The sequence below is a fragment of the Cornus florida genome, unplaced genomic scaffold (genome assembly GCF_030987335.1).
Source record: "Cornus florida cultivar Cherokee Brave unplaced genomic scaffold, ASM3098733v1 CherokeeBrave_3.0.0_Hap2_Chr05, whole genome shotgun sequence".
NCBI lineage: Eukaryota > Viridiplantae > Streptophyta > Magnoliopsida > Cornales > Cornaceae > Cornus > Cornus florida.
The window spans coordinates 49,434,529-49,458,740 of NW_026775575.1; the positions used below are offsets into that span (position 1 = coordinate 49,434,529).

General features: G+C 32.9%; 1 protein-coding gene across 1 annotated transcript; it reads right to left on the minus strand.

Annotated features, from left to right (window-relative positions):
• Nucleotides 1-13,337: 13,337 nt before the first annotated feature.
• Nucleotides 13,338-23,786, minus strand: LOC132310146 (trans-resveratrol di-O-methyltransferase-like). Its single transcript, XM_059808367.1, has 3 exons — nucleotides 23,120-23,786; nucleotides 14,494-14,597; nucleotides 13,338-13,709 (listed from the first exon to the last, which is right to left on the minus strand). Exons 1-3 carry the CDS (start codon nucleotides 23,784-23,786, stop codon nucleotides 13,407-13,409), a joined length of 1,074 nt encoding a protein of 357 aa, XP_059664350.1. The 3' UTR covers nucleotides 13,338-13,406.
• Nucleotides 23,787-24,212: the final 426 nt, after the last annotated feature.

The following is a 24,212-nucleotide window of genomic DNA, read 5'->3' on the forward strand; positions in this document are numbered from 1 at the left end:
AGAAGTAAAATTGACTAAAACCTCATTTCACTTTATAGAGCGAAGTACTAAACCTCTAGCATTAATTCACAGTGCTATCTGTGACTTTAAATCTATGCCAACCAGAGGTGGGAAAAAGTATTTTATTATTTTTATTGATGATTGCACAAGAAACTGTTATGTATACTTGTTAAAAAGCAAAGATGAAGCCTTGGAAATGTTTAAACATTACAAAATGAGGTTAAGAATCAACTTGGCAAAAAGATAAATGTGTTTAAAAGTGATAGAGGTGGTGAATACGAAGCACCATTCGCTAACATTTGCTCAGAACATGGTATTATTCACCAAACTACCGTTCCTTATTCACCTCAACAGAATGGTGTTGCTAAACGTAAAAACCGTACCTTAAAGGAAATGATGAATGCTATGTTGATAAGTTCTGGTTTAATCCAGAATTTGTGGGGGAAAGCTTTGTTTTCTGCTAATTATGTTCTCAACAAAATACCTCAAAAGAAAACAAATGTGACACCTTATAAATTATGGAAAGGTCAAAAACCTTCCTATAAATTCTTAAAAGTGTGGGGATGTCTAGCTAAGGTTGCGGTTCCTATTCCTAATAAATTTAAGATAGGACTAAAAACCTTTAATGGTATTTTCATAGGCTATGCACAGAATAGTAGTGCATATCGTTTCCTTGTGCATAAATCAGACATTCCTGATATCCATGTCAATACAATTATTGAGTCAAGGAATGCTTATTTCTTTGAGGATATATTTCCATGTAAAAATCCTCTTAAAAGAAATCATGATATTGATAATAGCAATATACAAAAGAATATAGACTAAAAGTTTATAGATGATGAAAATAAGGAAGAACCTAAACAAAGTAAAAGAGCTAGAATGTCTAAGTCATTTGGTCCTAATTTTTTTACATATATATTGGAGAATGAGCCACAAAGCTATAAGAAAGTTATGTCTTCTCCTGAAGCTCCTTTATGGAAAGAAGTCATAAATAGTGAAATTGAATCAATCATGCAAAATCATACTTAGGAGCTGGTGGATCTTCCTCATGGTACTAAACCTTTAGGGTGTAAGTGGATTTTCAAGAGGAAGATGAAGCCTGATGGTTCAATTGATAAATATAAATCCCGGCTTGTTACTAAGGGATACAGACAAAAGGAAGGCTTGGATTATTTTGATACACATTCACCAGTCATAAAAATAACATCCATTAGATTGTTACTAGTTATTGCAGCATTGTAAAATTTAGAAATACATCAAATGGATGTTAAGATTGCTTTCTTGAATGGTGAATTAGAGGAGGAAATCTATATAGAACAACCTAAAGGTTTTATAGTTCCAGGAAAAGAAAAGAAGGTGTGCAAACTTGCAAAATCCTTATATGGATTGAAACAAACAACTAAGTAATGGCATGAAAAATTTGACAAAGTGATGTTATCAAATGGTTTTAAAATTAATGAGTGTGAGAAATGTGTTTATATGAAAAACACTCAAAATGGATATGTTATTGTGTGCCTATATGTGGATGATATGCTAATAATGGGTAGTAATAATGTTATAACCCAAACTACTAAAAATATGTTGACCAAAAATTTCGATATGAAAGATTTAGGCATAGCTGATGTCATACTAGGGATCAAGATTTCTAGAACATTAGATGGTCTAGTATTATCTCAATCTCACTATATTGAGAAAATATTAGAAAAGTTTAATAAGGAAGATAGTAGTCATGTAAAGACTCCTATTGATGTAAATCTTCATTTGCCGAAAAATATTGGTCCCAGCATATCATAACTTGAGTATTCTCGTAGTATAGGAAGCTTAATGTATTTGATGAATTGCACACGACCAGACATAGCATACTCAGTTAATAAATTGAGTAGATATAAAAGAAATCCAGGAAAGAGCCATTGGACTGCAATTTATGGATTACATTATTCTAGATATCCATCAATACTTGAAGGATACAGTAATGCTAATTGGATATCAGATACGAAAGATTCTAAATCCACAAGTGGCTATGTCTTTACTATTAGAGGAGGTGCCATATCTTGGAAATCTTCAAAACAAACTTGTATTGCCAGATCCACTATGGAATCTGAATTTATTACTTTGAATAAAGCTGGGGAAGAAGCTGAGTGGCTTCGTAATTTCTTAGAAGATATTCCAAATTGGTCTGAACCAGTGCCCGTTATATGTATACATTGCGATAGTCAATCAGCAATTGAAATGGCACAAAATAATATGTATAACGGTAAGTCTCGACATATACGTCGACGACATAATATCATTAGACAATTGCTCTCAAGTGGGATAATCTCAATAGATTATATAAGGTCAAAAGATAATTTAGCGGATCTGTTTACAAAAGGTTTGATAAGAGAGAAAGTGTATAGTTCATCGAGGGGAATGGAATTAAAGCCGAAAGCTAACAAGTCATCTTAATAGAAACCCAACCTAGTTGACTGGAGATCCCAAGATCTAGGTTCAAAAGGACAACAGAATTCTAAATGGCTCACCAGAAGCACTGGAAGATTTAATCTTCTAGCCATTTCTATGATGAGACAGTGCTATCTACAGCAATGAGTAGGATAAGCTATGCTTTTAATGACTTTTATACCTTGAAAATTCAAGTGGGGTATAGTAGGATACTCTTAAAAAGAAGTCACCTATATAAGTGTGAAGTGGGGCCGCTTCTATGAGAACTTCTAAGGCTAAGTTTTCTAGAGCGCTCATGAAATACCAGGAGTTGTTCAGTGCCATATGAACACAACCGTGAGAACTGACTTTGTGCGGGAAAGAATTATGTGTTTGCTATTGTCTTCATTTACATCAACGGCTGAACAGTTCAAGACATCATGTGCACTGGTTAGCCAATAAATCTGATAGTAATACACTGGGGAAGGTTCAAGGCCAAAAGCTACCAATCCCGATGCAGTAACTTTCCAACAGTACTCTCTCTAGTGTCTGTATCTTCTTCATTTGCATTTTATGCAAATTTCCATTCATGTGGGGGATTGTTATAAATGGGGGCATTAAAAACATAAACTTTGGATGAGATTTGGAATAGATTCTGTGAAGAATTTTTTGCGGATCTCTAGACGAGCGCGTTTCTCTCCGCAAGGAGATAAACGTGGTATATTTACTTTCTCAAATCCGTTTCTGGGTGAATGAGAAATTAGTTCCAAAGTGTGGTGTTTTGATAAGCCTAAATGGGTATGCAAAATGTGGGAAGTGTTTGTCCTACATGGAAAAAATGTTGAAACCAATTGAAATTTAAATAAGCCAAATTTGGGATCTGGGCTTGGGCTTAGGCCTAATTGTAAAGTCCGATTATTCTTTTTACTAAATGGAATTTTGGATTGGGCTTTTATTTTTGGTCTGGGCTTATTTAAATGGGTGGTTGGTTTTTGAATTTAAATTAAAGTTAATTTTTTTTTTTAAAGGGTCGCATCTATTTCCAAAAGGGTGCATCTATTTTCCAAAGAGTTGCATCTGTTTCTAAAGGGTTGCAACTTATTATGAACCCACATGACCCATGGTTGCACCCATACCCGAAAAGGCACTTTGTTTCCTATAAATACCCCCCTTTGGGGTCATTTGCTATCACACCAATTTAGAATACTTCTTCTCATTTCTGAATTCTCTTCTTCCTTCTCTCTTCTTGTGGGTTCGAGCCTTAGTCTGTGGGTTCGAGCCTTAGTCTGTGGGTTCGAGTCTTATCTGTGAGTCCGAGTCCGAGTTCGAGTAAGAGAGTACTACACTGAGCCGGTTCGCCTATTCCTTTGGTTTGCAATGCTACTACCGAAGGAAGACAAGTCGTTATATCTTGGGAGATAGACGCCACTGAGTCCGTTAGCACCATAGCGGGGCGAATCTGTCTTAAGGACATAGAATCAAATTCTAGCCTCGACTTTTAATCAAGTTCATTTATTTATAGTCTTTTTATTTTATTATATTAAACTATATATTATAAGTAATTATATATATAAATTATTATAAATTATTATTTTATAATAATTATATATATATAAAAACATTATATTTTTACATAATATTTAAATAAATAGTACTATAGTATATAGTATACTTAGACCATATTTTGGACAACAGTTTATTGTTTGAAAAAAAAAAATTAAATGAAAAATATTTAGCATAAAAAGAAAAGAAAAATTTTGAAAATTGCTAAATTATTTGTTATGGAAAAGGTTACCTATTGAGATTTGATCGAAAGTTCCCATTAGACTTTAAAGAAGAGCTAATTGAGTAAAAAGAAAGGTGGAGACAAGTTGAACTGAGGAATTGTTGTCTGCTCTTTAGAGTGAAAGCCACATTAGACTTTGAAGAGGAGCTAATTTCAAAAGTAATTTTATCCTGATGCTATTAGATCAATATGGTTTAGACAATGATCTGTTAAAATTTGAGTGAAAATGGATTAGATTAGACTTCACACCCATACATGAACTTACTAGATTAATTTCTAAATTTTTCAGTAAAATTTCCAAGCTGGATTTCATGTTGTGATTACTTTCTGACATTTAAAATTATTTTAAAAATCTATGAAGTCAAAAATTTGTACTCTTATATACTTTTTAAAACTCTCTGAAAAAGTTTTGAAACATGTGTTGACGGGATGATTTTAATGATCAGTGATTTGTTGAATTTAAAATAAATATATAAATTAAAAATTTTGAAGAAATTCAAAAAGATTTTTGATTTTTAGTTTTTTAGATTTTTTTGATATTTATTTTAATCACTGAGTGTTTAAAAAAAATTATGGAAAAAGAAAAGAAGTTTTTTTTTCTTTCAAAAAGGGCGCTAAGGTTTCAAGACTGTGAGTCTTGCACCGGTTCAAGAAAGTGTGAATCGGTTCAAGAAGTCCATTGGTTCAACCAAAGTGGACTGCTAGTCTTGAACCGGTTCCAATTTGGCTGAACTAGTTCAAGGCTGCGGGATAAGGCTTTTTAAAAATGCTTGTTGCTTCTTTGTTTGGCACTTTGCTCTCTCTTGGTGCGAATTTTTTTTTTTTTTTTGCCCTTCTCCCTCACAACTCTCAACTCTCAACTCCTCACACAGGCTCATATACATAGACATCATATATATATATATATATATGTGTGTGTGTGTGTGTGTGTGTGTGTGTGTGTGTGTTTCACATCTTGTTCATCATTTGGGATTGATAAACAAAGATTGGAAACTTGAAGATTGAAAGTTTGAAATTGGGTTTGAATGTGAATTTGGAGTTTGGGATTGAAACACTTCGAGGATTGGTTAAGTAATGAGATTCTTGGTTTGTTTGAAGCTTCAATTTGTGCTTGGGATTATATCCTTACTTTGGGATAAAATTAAGATAATTAGATATTTACTTAAGGGGGAGTTTTATAAATTTTATTTATTAAACTTCACTGATAGTTTTGCTTGCTATTGTGCAGGAAATCGGGTCAATTCGTTTATCCAAGAAGAGAATAGAACATAGAAGAAATTCCAAAAATTCCCTCTTTTTTTTTTCCTTTGAACAAAATTGTAATTTACTTTACTGCTCGGTTAGATTAGTTAAATGTTTTTAGGATTTTGTCACAAAATTGCCAAATGAGAAGATTGTGAGATATAAATTTTGTAATTGACAATTTTCGATAACAAAACAAGTCCTAGTCGAGTTTTAATTACAAGTTACCATATCAGGATCGACATCGACTGCGGAATTCAAAGGTTGTTCAAAGATGTCATAACTGAGATCATCAAGAAAGGAAAGAATAACATTTTAGGAAGAGATCTAAGAAGGTTAGAACACTTGGTATATTTTCAGAACTTACCAAAACAATGTTTTCCAAGTTTCAGCCTTCAAGATTCAAGACTGGTCATCTTGAACCGGTTCAAGATGTTTGGAACCGATTCAAGGCATTCAAAGCTTGCTTTGAAAATCCACTGACCTTCTTGGACCGGTTCAGCTTTCCTTAAACCAGTTCAAGGTTTCAGACAGGTTTTGGTAACTTCTGTTTCCTGTTTTGATTTTCCTTCCTAGTTGGTTTAGAATTGTACCAAGTCCTATGCACGAAATTTCCTATATTTTTTGAAGGAATAGATCTTTGAAAATTCTATATAAACCTTGATAGTCATCTAGGTTTATAATGGCTTTTGCACTACAACTTCATTATTCATAAATGCCTTAGGAAAATTATTTTTGCAGAAAATCCAAGTTGATTTCTCTATTAGTCTTTCTAGAACATACACATAAACACAAGAGTGAGTTTAGAGCGTTGTTCAAATCCTGATCGTGATCAAAGTCTTACATCTACAACAATCAGAGAAAAACAGATCTACTTGTACATTGAATTCAGATATTGAAGAACAGAAAGAAAAGCGATCCAACTTTGAAAGGGTCAAAGCATTCGAGGAGTGTTATTTGATCTACCTGTTACTCTTCTACAAAGATCAAGCATAAGCTGAGGTTAAGTTGCTGTTGGACGGGACTTCGCAAAGCCAGAGGATTGTCAGCTATTGGTATTTAGTAGAATGATAGGGTGTGAGACAGAGTCAAAGTTCAGTGTACTTTTTTTATACATAGTAGATCGGTTTATTTTGGACTGTACAATCCACGAGGATTTTCCCGTGCAAACAGTTAACTATTTTATCAACTGGGGTTTCCTCGCTAAAAATCCTGGTGTCATCTCTAACTCTTACTTTACTTTATTTTATCTTATATGTGATTAATTATTTAATTGCTAAAACAAGTAAAGATTAGAAAGACACAGATATGTTTCTAAAAATACAAAACTTTCTAAATATTCTGCCGCGTACAACTCACAATTTCTTCCATACTTATTGTGATAGTCAATTTGCATAAAAAAATAAATAAATAAAATTTATTATTTGTTACATTTTCTTATAATGCCTATATATTCAAAGATATAATATATATATATATGTGTGTGTGTGTGTGTGTAGTCGAATTTTTTATCCGTAATTTTTAATCCATAATATAATATATATATATATATATATATATATATATATATATGTGTGTGTGTGTGTGTGTAGTTGAATTTTTTATCCCGAATTTTTAATCCATACAAAGTATTATACATTTACGTATTCGTATTTGCATTTTTATATTTTTATTTTTTTAGCCGAAAAATAAATTATAATAATAATAATAATCAAATTATACTCGTACGTCTTCCAATCCGTTTTTGTTATGGTACAATATGCTACAAACTATGAATCCCGATATTAATTCCAAATGCATAATTCAACATAACTATAGGCAGAAAAATAAATAAATAAAAACCATTATTACAGTACTAAACATAATAGTTCTCTCGCTCATATAAAATTTAATTATTTCCAACAAATGCATTTTAATCAAATTGATGCATAAATACATCATTGGGTAAGTTCCAGACTACCGATCCGATTAGTTTAATCACTTCAATTAAATACTTTATACATTTAAATAATTCTTACTCATAATATCATGAGTTTAGCAAACACCTTAATTAATAATTAATTAATTAATAAATAAATACCAATGTACCAGTCCCAATTCGTAGTCCTAATTATAATAAGTTACAAACTTATACTTTAAATTTCAACCTCAAAATTATTCAATTTTTTTGCCATTAACTGTACTCACCTTCCCCAATACCAAGGATATCAATGAACTATAACTGCCCATTACCCATCAACCTACTCTCCTCCCTCTCTGTACTTCTATATTTTTCTTTTTCTCAATGGTTGCTCAACATAGACCCGAGACACCCTTTATTTAAAGAAGACTCAACCGGCACAATTCCTCTCTTTCCCGTACATCATTAGATAAAGCTAAATCTTTTGACATAATAATCTTCTAATGGACCTCACATCATCATTACTATTTCCCCTTATTTCTTTCTTTCCAATTCACTTAACAAACAAACAACATCATCCAAGTGCATAGCCACCCAAAGAATTTTGGCCAATAATCCACTAAAATAAGGATTTACGAATCCCACAAATCAAAACCCAATATCTCTAATTAAAAATAATTATCATGAGTTTACAATTAAATCATACATAATAATCTAGCAATTAAAATATAAATAAATACAGAATTACAAGCAAGAATTAACTTGCTTGCAATTGCAATCACAGCTTGAGTATTTCTTCGCTTCACAAAATGTGTAAAAATCCTCGAGATAACAACGTAGGTAAAAAAAAAAACTAAATACGACTAAGTCTAGATATATACATATATATATCTAGTCGATGAGTTCAATAAGAACTCTTTTAAATTTTCAAATAAACTAAATGATAACTATGCTATCACTTATCTAAATATTAATTAAGGATAATGCCTAAATAATAATAATATGCATCGATAAATATATATATATATATAATTTATTTATGGGGTATTACACGAATATTTGACTACATTTCCCATGTCAATAGAATAGAATAGCACTACCAGGCTAAAATGAATTTTTAACCAAAAACTTTCATGAAACTTAAAGACCCGTAGAAAAAATCTGTAGTAATTTGTTGCATAGTGATTTTTTTTAGCTGTCTACTATTTCTTAATGTTTTTAATATATATAATTTGAGAAGGGCAATATGGAAAGGGAAAAGGGAAAAATTAGGATATCAACTTTACTTTATGTCAATTTTTGTTAAAAATGGTCATAGCGAGTGTATTTGCACATTTATAAATAAATAAATAAATAAGTGATGAACCAAGAGGTAGAGGGGGGAAATTGGTAGAGGGGGGAAATTGGTTCTTCCACTTATTTTAAATACTTATTTTAACACTTAGTCAATTTTCTGGTTTACTTGAAGTGTTGTGATCACAGTTTGTTACATGTATTTGGAACCACAATGGCAATCACTAAGACACAAGATTTTACAAGGAAAACCCCTCTTAACAGGGATAAAAACCTTGGTTATTGGGCTCACCCAATATAAATCCACTAGTTGTGTTGCAAGTGTGAGTTTGTGCAGCGGAAGATATTATGGAGTTTAAGTTTTTATAGAAAATATTCAAATCTGTGTCTTTCTATTTTAATTACCTATACTTAATTTATTAGATAATTAATCAATCACATGCAAAATAAAAGCAAGTAAAGTAAATAGATTTTGAGAGATGACACTAGGATTTTTAGTAAGGAAACCCCAATTGATAGAATGGACCAATTTTTGTGAGAAAAAACTTGTGAACTGCGCAGTCTAGAGCAAAACGATCCACTATGTTTGAAACAAAGTACAATGGACTTTGACTCAAGCTCACACCCTATCGTTCTAACAAAAATCAATTGTTGACAATCATCTAGCTTTGTGACATTCGTTCAACAGCTCTTGACTCCAGGCTTACTCTTGATCTCTGCAGAAGAATTGCTGGTAGATTAAACAACACTCCTCGAATGCTTTGACCCTTACAAAGTGTGATCGTTTCAACCCTTTTCTTCAAGATCTGAATTTGTTGTAGAAGAAATAGATCTGATTCTCTGATCGTTGTAGATATAATATTTAATAAACTTTGAACACAGTCAGGAATTGAACAACACCCTAAAATCACTCTTGTGTTTATATGTGCTTTAATGAAATAAAAACAGAAAAATCAGATTTGATTTTCTACAAAATATCTCTCAAGGAGGCTTTTAAAGAATTAGAAGGTTTAATGTAAAAGCCATATCAACCTCGATGTAAATCAAGGTTTATATAGATTTTCAAAGACCTAAATATGCATAAGAAAGAGTTAAATATCGTGTATAGGTCTTTTGGAAAGAAATCCATACCAAATAGGAAGTTTAGACAAAACAGGAAACTAATACCTAATCTGCAGAAGCATTCTGAACTGGTAGCCACTTCTGGAACCGGTTCAGAGTGTTCAGAAATAAATACGGATTCAAACTCAGTTTATCAAACATGAACAACTCTTCAATTCCGTAGCCGATCTTTATCTTGAATTTGAAACTTGAAAATACAACTTGATCAGACTTGTTTTGACATCGAAATTAGCCAATTACAAAATATATATCTCACATCAAGTTGATATACACTAAGTTGTCTCATACTCTAGTAAACACACCCTAGCTCACCATAGTGTATACAACATTCCCCTCGTCCTAAGCACCCCTACATGGACCACCTAAGCTCACACAAGTCCTTAAATACATGAAAACATATATAACAACATTATAAAATGACTCTTAAAACTAATAAAAGTGAGATCACTGCTTAAAGATGAACACAGTTAAAACCCTAGTTCATCTTCTGTAGAATTTGAGGTTTGAGATGTCAATTCACAATGCAGTTTCACCATAAACCTAACTTTGACTTCCACAACCTTTACTCAACTAAATACACTTTCACATATGACAAACACAATGAACACAACAAGGTATAACAGCTTCAGTACATAGAGAATGCCATTTTCTCAACCAACATTGATTAGTTAGATTTAAGGATTCAAACCCAGAAGCAGTCTGAGCACAGCTTAGTTCTTAGGACACATAATCTCAATAGGTCATATTTTACTTGCTCAAAACATATTCTTCAGTGGTATAAGCAATTTAACTATAGAACAGTAACTAAAAACATAGCACAGAACTTGACAACATGAATGTATCTTAGAAGAGAGGTTTGATGTGTCAAAATCAATTTTAGCTTCAATCAGGACTTGAATTTGATTTGTATAGCCTTATATCCAAGGGCGGCTCATTGTTATTTGAGGCCTTAGGCGAAAAAAAATAAAGTGGTCTTTTAATTAAATCTACCTATATATTTATATCAGTATTATGCTAATTATTTATTTTGTGATTTTTAAACCTATCACTAAATTTTTTTCCAAACTCTAGTTCCATGTTAATTAATTGGCCATGTGCTTTCTAATAGTCACATTTAACAATATAAATAAAAATTATAAACAAAATATATAATTTTATGATAACAAAATTTAATAAAACTATAAACTAATTTAAGTTATACAATAATAGAAACTGATTTCGAACAATTTGGTATAATACTCCAATAAATTCTTTAATAGAATATAAGTGTATTCAAAATCTTATTACAGAGTGAGATTGTAAGGTTGTAAATTGTAACAGTGGAGAAGATAAAAATAATAATAATAATAATAATGAGAGAGGAGAAAAAATATGTAAGGAGTAAGAAAAAAAGAGAAAATAAAAGTTAATAGAAGTCTTAGAAAAATATAGAAAGTTTTACCAATTTTCACTTAAATATATATTTAATATTTAGTGTGTGTATATATTCTGAAGTAATGAGGGTGAGAGAGAGCAAAAAAAAAAAAGAAAAAATTATAATAATACAAGGATAGAAATATTTTGGGCACACTTTGTATTTGTTGAGGTTTAATAATATAAGAAAATAAAATATTTAGGTAAGTTATAATATATAAAGAAAAAAAAATTGGGGGCTCCTAAAAAAAATATAAAGAATGTAAATCTTTTAGGTTTACTGTCAAATTTTTCTATATCTTAAAGTTTAATAATTAAAGTAAATACTATAATTATTTTAGGAAAGTTATAATATATAAAAAAATAAAAAATTATGGGGCCTTCTTATTGGATGGGACCTTAGGCAACCGCCTAACTCGCCTAAGGCTCTAGTCGCCCCTACTTATATCATCAAAATACTCTTATTCAAATAGTAAACAAAAAGAATATAGCAAGGCATAACACTCTCAACTCAATTCAAGGTTAATTTCAACTAAATTCAGGAAATGGTTAGGTTCACACTATCAAAATATGCATTGGCCATTTCTTTGACCGAAAAATCACTTTGCGCAGCCATAAATCAACTATATAAACATGCTCAGATGATAAACAAGATATTCACAACATGATGACAACAATACAAGCTCAGATCAGAGGGATTTGCACCAGAAAACTCAACAAAGCTAAGATATGAGACATGAAACTCTACTACAGCAATAATGTGAACATGAACACAGTTTCTGCATATATAAAATGATAAAATAAACTTTCCTCAACCTTCACACACACCAGAAATAGCTCAGATCAATTTGGACCTCTTAATCTATGGTTTTGCACCATAAAATTGATTCATAAGGCCTCCATCATCACTTTAGTGAAATGCTCTCTTACAAACAGAATTTTGAGATGAATTTGCAGCTCAATTCTTAGATCAAAACTCAGAAAACATTGTTCATTGAATCATTTGGTCACTCGAGTTTAGAACTCACATTGCAGCTTACAAGGGTTTCAAAATACACACACTAGAGGCTCTAAATTACTGCTGATGTTATAACAATGTATATGTACTAGTACACTGAATTGTAATCCTACCCTAATGAAGAAAGAAACGTGGCACTTTCCACCAACCATTGGTGAGGGAATATTCTGACATTCCCTAAGTGAAAAGACCACAATGCCCTTGCCAGGTTTGAGGTTTTTGTCCTTTAGTGCGCCATCAATATTAACAGCTCACAATAATACATATATCTGATATATACACCAAGTTTGGAGCCAAAGAAATGAATAGACGTCCTCACTCTCGGACCACTGAGCATGTGTCAACCAAATACACTACATACACTATGACCAAAATATCCTTCTAGAGGACACTTGTCTCAATATTATAAAAACATGTGATGCATCCTATGTACATGCTAACCAATTTAATTTTTGAGCTCTGTAGTGCAATGTAGTATCCTCAACAACTGTAAAATGATCTCACACGTGTGACACAATGTACCTTTCTTAGAGAATTTCAAATGATCTCAGCATACTTGAACGACCATATTACCCTTGTGAATATCAGAGAAGATTACCGAAATGCCCTTAAGGGGATAGATGCCCTTGTATACCAGAAAATTTTACATTTTCAGCCTCTTTTGAAAGTCTAAGATACAATGTACCTTCTCAAATGAATTTCAAAGGACCTCACATATGTAGAAAATTACAACACTGCCCTTCAAGCAACGTGTAGTGACCAACGCAGACCAGAATTCAAGTATATAGCAAAAATGGGCCTGTGAGTACACCTTTGTCGACATTGAAAGCGCAAACCCTGAATAACAAGTTGGGACCAACAATAAAGACGGACATTGCTCACTTTTTAAAAGTAAGAGGTCAGTGTGCACAAAACCTATAATATAGGGTGGATGTCTGCACTTAGCCCTAAAATAAAATCATCAAGACACGTGCTTCTGTTAGGAGTACCTCAGCAGCTAGGCCTTGAACCAAATACAATCAAGCAGTTAAACTACGTACACCTTCCTCTTTTATATATATATATGTGTGTGTGTGTGTGTGTGTGTGATATTTCATACCTTATTCTTAATTATGGACATTTACACAAGTCCAATATAATAAACATATAACATGCTTAACCATGCAAATGTTAAATACAAAACCAAACAGTACTGATAAAATATTTCTTCATCATCAAGGATAAACCTCAATGAGAGACCTTAATCCCAGTATGGGGGTGATCTTATAGTCACTGAAACCAGCATCAAAGAATAGCTTTGGCCATTCTTTCTCGTTTCTCTCTCTACCGGTGACAAGAACCATCATCAGCATGTCGGAGAAGAGCTGAATTTCTATAGATTCATCATCTCCTTTCTCATTTTCCACCATCATGTCTATGATAATCACCTTTCCTCCCTTGTCCCTGCTCGGAATTGCTTCTTTGCATCTTTTCAGAATCTTCACACTCTCTTCGTCGCTCCAATCATGCAATATCGACTGCTTGTCATTTGCACTCATATTATCAGTAGCATAAACTTTTCAAAATCATGACTTAAATAATTGTGCACAACTATGTGACTTTTGGTAAAGCTATTTTACCTAGGCACAATAACGTGACCTTGGTAAAGCTATTTTACCAAAGTGATAGGTGAGCGTTATGTCCCATAAAGCAGCACAACAAATATGAGATTGAGTATGTGTACGTATTTTTTGCTGAAAAAAAAAAAAAAAAAAAAAAAAAAAAAACAAAACAAAAACGTGTTTTATATTTTTAATATTTGATAAAGGTTTTGATTTTCAGAATAACAAATATGATTCTATATATATTTCAGTAATTAGTAATGCATGTCAATTTTTATATTTATGACAATTAAATTATGATCGAAAAAGCACAGTTAAAAGTGAAGTGCCACTAGACATATTATAGATCATATATATATATATATAGATATAGATACCAGAAGGGTGGCTCTTTACTTCTCTCTTCCTTCACAAAACTAGAGTAAATCACAAAGAAAACTCCATATATAAATTTCAAGGGATTGGCATAGTTAGTTAGAAAAGAATTGGTGCTCCTTCCACTATTAGAGTTTTAGGATGGATTCTTTTTAGATGCAAACAATTTTTTAGGACTCACACCGGTAGATCTTTACCTTATCTGTGTGGGGCGGCGCCTTGCATGGTCCTCTGGATTAGTCAAGACATACTCCAGACACCCCAATTATGAAAAAAAAAAAAAAAAAAAAAAAAAAAAAACAGAAATATCTCGCTCCATACATACCTTTAAGAGAACAGCATCAGCAGGAGGAATTGCCTCAAACATGTCACCACCAAAATAGTTCAAGTTCTTAGTCCCTTGCAAGCCAACAACCACATGAGGTAGATGTTGGGATTTATATGCCCTGGCATAGCAAATTCCTATCTGGATTGTATTGACATATGTTCCTGACATATCTGAAATATTTATGATTTATATAATTGGTGAATTCAATGTATTATGTTTCAATTCACTATGAAATTGATAGTGTCCAGTTAATTACAAGAAATATTTATATATATGTATGTGATGACAATCAATGCATGATATATAAATAGTAATTATAAATTGTTCATAGTCGGTAATTATGGATGGACTCATAATTAATTAAGACTTGAACTGGATCCGCGTTAGGTTGAGATATATTGCGAGAGCCGTCGTATACAATTACTCCCTATCACCGTCATGGCATTTGACTCTTAAGCATGAGAAAAGTATAGACTCTTTTATTAATTAATAATTACTTTGATTTGTTCGGCGGATTCTTCGGGATCCTTAGACCGACACTTTGGGTAGTTATGTAATTAATAGTTAGATGGTTATATTTTCAATATTTGCATCATTGCTACTTGTATTTATTTTGTATTGATTATGGTTGATCACAAAGTAAATTCGAAGGCCTTCGTGTGTTTTTAGACAAAATGATTTATTATATATTTATTTATTTAAATTATTATTTTTGTCAAACAAATGTTTTATTGTGATCGAACCAGAAATAATCAAAGGTACCAAAATAAATATATTAATTAAGTAGTCGGATTGATGGCTATATTTATCCGATAACTAATTATGCATAAAGGGGTCAAAGTGCAATATTGACTTAGAGGTTATTTATTATTTAATTGGAGTTCAATTAATTTCTTTTAGTGGAGTAGAAATTAATTTATGAATTAATTGAATTGGGTCCATGGACCGGGCCAATTATTAATTCATTGTAGCCAATAAAATAATAGGCCCAATGGATTCTCACTCATAGCCCAACTTGATATTGGAATCATATTAGATTTGAGACATATGAATTAGAGATGGAGAAGGATTTGTTGTTTCCTTTTCTTTATTTTTATGTTGCCTATAAATATACATGGTCTATGTATATTTTAGGGGGTGATTTTTATGAGAAGGAATAAGGAATAAATTTTCTCTCTCTAGAAAATTAGGGTTTATGTTCTCATCTAATGGAGGCTCCCACAAGCCTAGTTTTCCAAGGTAATTCATGGAGGCTTATGAGTGATTTCTAAAGGCAAAATAATTACCAAGAAGATGGAGATCCAAGGAGAAGGCATCTTGCTAAGGGATCTACAATAAGTGAGAACATTCACTTTAGAGGAAAGTTTTAAAGGTTTACTCAGACCTTTGATGTAAGTATTCAATCCATTAATTGAATGATACATCATATTTTTATTTTTGCATAAAACTTGTCTCTATGTGATGAATCAAGATCTATGAATCAAAATCCCTCGAAAAGTTTTTAAAACTTGTACGTTTCCCAACAGTGGTATCAGAGCACATGGTTTGATTCATTATTAGAGATCATGATTTTATGAAAATCATCATTCATGGATCCAAAATTATATTCATATATATTTTTATTGATGTATGTTGATGTATGATTTAATATGTTGATATATATTGATACATGATGATGTATGAATAATTGTGAATGAATGATTATGTATGGTTGGGCCATGGATGAAGCTTATAGGAATATTACATGTAATTTTATTTTTGGATGAATGTAGTTAAGGCCTTGATTTAGCCGTTTGAAAGTTCAATGATGTAATTTATTTTTCCCATTGTATTTCAAGTTGTAAATATTTTTAAAGCCATGTAATATTCATCAAAGGATGCTATGAAGTTTCAAGAAGGTCCAAGAGGGTTAAATTAGGCTTCAGAAATTTTCTGAAATTTTTCCGAATTTTTCGGAAATTTTTTAAGGCCTAATTTAATTTCTGAAAATTTTTATTAATTTTTCTGGATTTTCCGGCATTTTTCCGGTGGCCGGAGCATCACCGGCGGCGAGAAGAGACGTCGGAGGAGGCTAGAATCAAGTGCAGGTCTATGGTGGTGAGCCTGGCGCGTGAAAAGCACGCGCCAGGAGCTGGAGGCGTAGATGACATGCTGGCGCGTGGGTCTCATGCACCAGCCAAATCCACCTTCCCTCCACGCGCGTGCAGGCGCGTGGAGGTGAGACCACGCGCTCCACGCGCGTGCCAGCGCGTGGGGGCGTGTGTCTTCACCTGCAGCATGCCCCAGGCACGTGTGAGCTCGTGTGGGGCCCTCCAGGCGCGTTCCAAGCGGTGTTTTGCTTCTCCCGGTGCGAACCAGCCTGATGTGGGTGTTTGCAAGCCGATGGATGATCTTCCCGCAATACTCAGAGAGTAGTTAAATGTTAAATGCTGATTCCATTGGCCATTTTATTTACTTTGTCTGTTATTTATTTATTTATGCGATGTATGAAATGCATGGAATATATAATTGTTAATTAATTATTATTCATGCATTGGATCCATGATATTTATTTAAATGGCTTGATTTATATTAGTTAAATTATGAAAATTAATTGGATTTGATTACTAATTAATTAGAGGGCACTTATTGGGAAACAAAAAATTATTTTTATAAATTATTTTTGAAGTGTGCCTCAAGTTAAATATTAGTGAATCGTTTAAAGTCCAAATATTTTCTAAATTTAATTGGATTAAAATCAAAACGTTTTGCATGCATTATATCATGTAAATGAATAAAATGAAAACCCTAATTATGAATGATTAAAAATTGAGTGGGAGCGGGAATTTTTATACATTGCCCCATGGCCTTCGTTATTAAAACCATTGTAATTAGATCTTTAAAAATAAGGCCCCACGCATGATTTGAAGAGTCTTAATATTACAAGAATGGTTGTCTCATGAAAATAAAAATATTAAATGTTCATTGTAATTAGATCTTTAAAAATAAGGCCCTACGCATGATTTAAAGAGTCTAGATTATAATGACAACATATTTAATGTTTTATTTTTCATTAGAGCATTAATAACGTTATACACTCAATCTAAAATCAATAGTGTTAGTTCCCCAACGGAGTGGTCTATACTAGGTGATTTTAGAAAGGCTAAACATAATCGGGAATCATTTCATATAGATAGACAAGGAATTGTCTTAAGAGATATGGAAATAATGGGATTTGCCCGCCAATAGCAATAATGAACTTCGCCAACCGAATAAGTTATTGGCGTATTGGTTATTCGATTTTTCATGCAGTGGTTAAGGGACCCACATACTATTTTAATGGAAGTGCTCGCCTAATAGTAAATGAATCTCAACAATAGTAATAATGAACTCCTCCAACAGGATAAGTTATTGACATATTGATTGGTTGATTTATTATGCTACAGAGTTGAGGGACCCGCATTAATTAAAAGGGATTGTTCACCAATAATGATAATGATCTCTTGTTCGATTGAGATTTATTGTATTATGTGGTTAACAAGCTCATTTTAATTTTACATATGCATGACATTATTAATAATTCACCTTGCATATTGTATGAATGCATTTATATTCAAATTAATTATGTCTAATCCAGTTTATCTGCTTGCTTACATATTCAATGTAACTGGATCTCATTAATATTGACTGAGAAAGGAACTTAGATATTTTATTCACAACGTGGTGGTACAAATGTATTTACTACTCCTAAAACCTAATATTTTTACTTTAAGATACCCAAGAGAACATTAACGCTTTGAATAAGTGAAATAAGACAAATGAGATGAATTGGTGCAATATTCTAGAGTTTACCTCGAATACGCTCCAAAGCTAACATTTACATTATTTTATTTTCTTCAAGTATCATGTTAAATGTCAATAAGATGTTTTGGTGAGATTAGATAGAGAGTATGCTAAAGTACTATATCAGACTTGAATAGCATCAAGATAGCCTAAGGAACTCCAGTATGAAATCGAATTTTGGAAAATGATTGTTTATTATTTAAAATTAGCTAGAGATCAATAGGGCTGACTTGGGTGCTAAGTTTCAAGTTGACATGATTATTGCCTTGTTACCAAACTTGTTCGGTTAGAGTGAACTAAATAAGGAATCAGTTTGAGTTCACACTCGCTGATATTCTTATAGAATTGGTAACAGATGAAGGGATAATCAAAAGTTTGGGCGTTCCTATCAATCTAACCTAGTCTATACCATCTTCTTCTAGGCCCAAGTAGACGGGCAAAGTAAAGAAGAAGGATGATAATAGGACTAGGCTAGCACAAAACATAGGTATCTAAAAGGTTAAAGGGAATAAGGCAGTGTATGTTGAGGGCGAATGAAACTGTTTCTTTTGTCGCTAACTAAAACACTAAAGGACGAACTGTTTAAGCAATGACATGGCATAGGAAAATATATATTTAATCATTGAGCCATGTTATGTGGTTGCGTCTATTAATTCCTGATGGATAGATTCTGGAGCCACTAAACATGTTTGCAATTTATTGTAAGGATTTCAGGAATCCAGAAGCCTTAATGATATGGAAATATATTTATCTCTTAACCTGATGTCAAGGTTGTAGCTAAGTCAGTGGGAGTATTACATCTGAAAATAGAGAGTATGAGGATATTAGTATTAGAGAACTATTTTTATGCACAGAAGTTAGACGCTATCTTATTCTTGTTTCACTTGTGGTTTATAAAAACTGTGTTGTTATTTTGTAAAACTGGTTTTATAAAATTGAATAGATATGCGATTACTTCTGGTGTATTGAAAGATGGTTAATATACTATAATCACAAGCTCTTAAGATTTGCAGGATGTAAAAACTAATGTTGCATCTTCTAGATTGAATGTTAAGAGAAAATTTGTTATTCCTGACTCATTGTATTTTTGGTGTCTATTTTTGGGTTGTAATCAATCAAAATGAGATTTAAAGATTGGTTAAAGAAGGTTTATTACCTAGTGAGGCAGAGGAGCCTAAACCAAACTTGTGAATCTTGTTTTGAAGGATAGATAACTCTAAGGGCTTAATCAGCCAAATGAAATAGACATAAAGAACAATTGGAGTCGGTACACACGTACACGTGTAGTCTTATGAACATCCAATCAAGATTACTCACGTTTTGGATAAATTTACCTGTTGCGACACAAGTCTTATACTTTTGGTATATTCCGAGAGGGTCAAGACTGATGTGGAGCTCAGATTAGGTAAACTTATCAAGACACTTCGATCTGATCGAGTGTTTGAGTATTTCTTGGGATAGTGCAAAGACTATATGGTCAATGAGGGTGTTGTGTACCAGTTTTCCGTAATTGACGCTAAATTAATTTAGGTGTCAAATAGGAATAACAGAATTCCACTTAACATGGTTAAATCTATGATCAGTAATGCCACATTATCTCTTTCATTTAAGAGTTTAGCGTTAATGACATCGATGCGCATTATGAACTGCATTCCATCTTAGTCTGTCTCAAGGATACCGTTGAGCTGTGTTTTTGACTAAATATTAGTTTGAATCATATGCACATATGGGGTAGTCTTGCACACGTGCGTTTGATATGGACAAGTAAGTTGGAATCAGATCATAGGCATGCTAGATTTGATAGCTACTCTAAATGTCACTAGGATGGATTATTTTATGATCTCATAGATAAAAGTTGATTGTTTTCACTCACTGTTTATCTATAGGAGAATCATATTATGAATCACATACCTAGTAGCATAATGTTAGAGAATTTGGTATGAGTACCAGATGTACCACATGTGAACACACTTATTATAGAGATTGAGAATAATATATGAATTCCCTATTGATGCGTTAGCATCATCTACTACACAGATTCTTGCATCGGTACATTGATGTAGTGGGAGGATTATCATCCAATTCGACAGAATCATGTTTTTAGGTGAGACCATTATGGACATCCCTGTTAAACATGAGTTGGACCCAGTAAGCTACACGGAAGCGTGAACCGATGTGGATACAGATCGTTTTGGTGAGTTACTATGAAATCAGAGTTGGAATCTATGTATTCTAATAAATTCTGGGATCTTGTAGAACTTTCTAGTAGGGTGATTCCTATGGAAGGCAAGTTAATCTACAAAAAGATACCAGAAGATTTCTTAGTGAATAAATCATGAGTGTACAAGGGAATGTCATTATTTTTCTTAATTCTATATATTGATGATATCCTACTCATTTATAATGACGTGGAAGTTTTGTCATCAATTATAAGGTAGTTGTTCAATTACTTTTAAATGAAGGATTTTCAAGATGTAAGCTATATTCCTAGGATCAAGCTTTTGCAAGATCAGGTTAAAAGGAAAATAGGCTTATCTTAATAATCCTACATTGATAAAGTTTTGACCAGGTTTGGTATGCATAACTCAAAGAATGAGTTCTTGCTTTATTGATATGGATCGCTCTCTCTAGTAAGTAGTTTTTCAAGACTAGCAGAGGAGATTGAGCAAATGAGACTGGAACAATATGTTTCGGCATATGAGAGTCTCATATATGCCATAGTCTATACCAAACAGGACATCCGCTACATGGTAGGGATAGTCAGTAGAGATCAGTCCAATACTGGACTTGACAACTGGTCTATTGTGAAAAATATCATTAAGTACCTAAGGAGAATCAATGATATCATACTCATTTATGGATGTGATGATATGGTCCTAGTCAGGTATGCTAGTTCTGATTTTCAATCAGAAGTAGATACTATGAGGTTCATGACTTAGTGTATGTTCACTTAATGGAAGGGAAATCAGTTGGTAGATTGTCAAGCAGATTTCAACTGTTGACTCAAACCTGCAGGTGGAACATATTGCAGCCTTAAAGGTGGCAATATAAGCCTATTGGTTTGATCTCACTGATTTAGAGGTTGTGGAGCATACTAGCCTGCCTATCGAGCTATATTGTGACAATAGTGCAGAAGTAGTCCAAACCAATGACCCAAGGTTCCATAGAGGAACAAGATACACTGAGAGGAAGTATCATGTTCGACATGATATTGTCCGGCAAGAAAATGCACTTGTAGTTAAAACATTGCATTGGAACACAACTTTGTTGATCCATTATCAAAGGTGTCATTGATCAATAATTTTGATCATCATCTGGATAACATTGGAGTTAGGTGCAATTTGAATTGGCTATGAGGACAAGTGGGAGCTGTTGGGATTTATATGCCCTGGCATAGCAAATTCCTATCTGGATTGTATTGACATATGTTCCTGATATATCTGAAATATTTATGATTTATATAATTGGTGAATTCAATGTATTATATTTCAATTCACTATGAAATTGATAGTGTCCAGTTAATTACAAGAAATATTTATATATATGTATGTGATGACAATCAATGCATGATATATAAATAGTAATTATAAATTGTTCATAGTCGGTAATTATGGATGGACTCATAATTAATTAAGACTTGAACTGGATCCGCGTTAGGTTGAGATATATTGCGAGAGCCGTCGTATACAATTACTCCCTATCACCGTCATGGCATTTGACTCTTAAGCATGAGAAAAGTATAGACTCTTTTATTAATTAATAATTACTTTGATTTGTTCGGCGGATTCTTCGGGATCCTTAGACCGACACTTTGGGTAGTTATGTAATTAATAGTTAGATGGTTATATTTTCAATATTTGCATCATTGCTACTTGTATTTATTTTGTATTGATTATGGTTGATCACAAAGTAAATTCGAAGGCTTTCGTGTGTTTTTAGACAAAATGATTTATTATATATTTATTTATTTAAATTATTATTTTTGTCAAACAAATGTTTTATTGTGATCGAACCAGAAATAATCAAAGGTACCAAAATAAATATATTAATTAAGTAGTCGGATTGATGGCTATATTTATCTGATAACTAATTATGCATAGAGGGGTCAAAGTGCAATATTGACTTAGAGGTTATTTATTATTTAATTGGAGTTCAATTAATTTCTTTTAGTGGAGTAGAAATTAATTTATGAATTAATTGAATTGGGTCCATGGACCGGGCCAATTATTAATTCATTGTAGCCAATAAAATAATAGGCCCAATGGATTCTCACTCATAGCCCAACTTGATATTGGAATCATATTAGATTTGAGACATATGAATTAGAGATGGAGAAGGATTTGTTGTTTCCTTTTCTTTATTTTTATGTTGCCTATAAATATACATGGTCTATGTATATTTTAGGGGGTGATTTTTATGAGAAGGAATAAGGAATAAATTTTCTCTCTCTAGAAAATTAGGGTTTATGTTCTCATCTAATGGAGGCTCCCACAAGCCTAGTTTTCCAAGGTAATTCATGGAGGCTTATGAGTGATTTCTAAAGGCAAAATAATTACCAAGAAGATGGAGATCCAAGGAGAAGGCATCTTGCTAAGGGATCTACAATAAGTGAGAACATTCACTTTAGAGGAAAGTTTTAAAGGTTTACTCAGACCTTTGATGTAAGTATTCAATCCATTAATTGAATGATACATCATATTTTTATTTTTGCATAAAACTTGTCTCTATGTGATGAATCAAGATCTATGAATCAAAATCCCTCGAAAAGTTTTTAAAACTTGTACGTTTCCCAACAGTAGATCAAGCACAGTGCACTGCAAGTGTGGGAACCCATCCGCGATGGCTTTCGCCGCAGTCCCGGTGCCACCCCCAACATCAACGATTGATTTCAACCCCTCAAAAAAACCCTTACAATCTTTAACAACCACACTAGTGACCAACTTTGCATCACTAGCCATTGCATCATTGAAGAAATGGTTCAGCTTTGGTTCATGGCCCGCGTAGTCCCAAAATGTCCTCCCATGAGCCGTGTCAAACGGCGTGGGATCACCATTTTGGAACCACTGGCTCACATGATGCCATGGCTTTGTCAAAATAGGATCCAGAACGGCTAGCAAAAATGGTCTCACACTCAATGGCTCCTCCTTGAGGAGGAGGCGAGAAGCCGGTGTGAGCAAATAACCATCTTCTTCTTCGTTTTCAGATACTTTTTGCTTGACAAAGAAGCCGGAGTGAACTAGAATACGCATGAGGCGATAGACACAGAATGTTTTGGCCTGGTTGATGTTGAGCACTGCAACAAGCTCGGAGAGAGTCATGGGTTGTCCATGCTTGTGGATGATGTCTGGTATGCCTAGTTGAATTGCACATTTTAGAGACATAGAGTTTATGAAGTTGAGCATGTGGTTCCATATGTGAGCTTGAGAATGGAGAATCTCTTTATTAAGCTCATCATTGGTCATATCCATCTTATAAACTAAGCTTGTCTAATGTTTTGTGTGAAACTCTTAAAACATTGATCAATATATATAGAGAGGTGTCACAAGTACCAGCAAGCATGATTAGAACAAAAGTCATTTATTTTTTATATGAGCATCATTTTGGGATTGCATGTTGTGGATCACGAGCCTGGACTTTATGCACGACGTTTATAACATTTGAATCAATCAATGCATGCTCATGTAAATTTCACTAATTGTCTTAAATTCCTACCCCACCTAGTTGCGAAATCGAAATTGGCCACTGATATGCGAATTATATTTGTCAGGAAATATTTTTGTTGAGGTTCAGGTTCTAAAAATACTTCAATTTTACCATGAACTCAATTGAAACAATTTTAAATATTTTGATACATTTAGATCGTAGTTGGATTTGTTTTAAAAATACGATAAAAA

Excerpts from the sequence above, each read along its gene's own strand:
- LOC132310146 (XM_059808367.1), bottom strand. The coding sequence starts at position 23,786 with ATGGATATGACCAATGATGAGCTTAATAAAGAGATTCTCCATTCTCAA. Across the intron at positions 14,598-23,119 it reads CTTGCAGTGCACTGTGCTTG|ATCTACCTCATGTGGTTGTT; the intron begins ATCTACTGTTGG and ends ATAAATCCCAAC. Across the intron at positions 13,710-14,493 it reads CTGATGCTGTTCTCTTAAAG|TCGATATTGCATGATTGGAG; the intron begins GTATGTATGGAG and ends AATGACAAGCAG.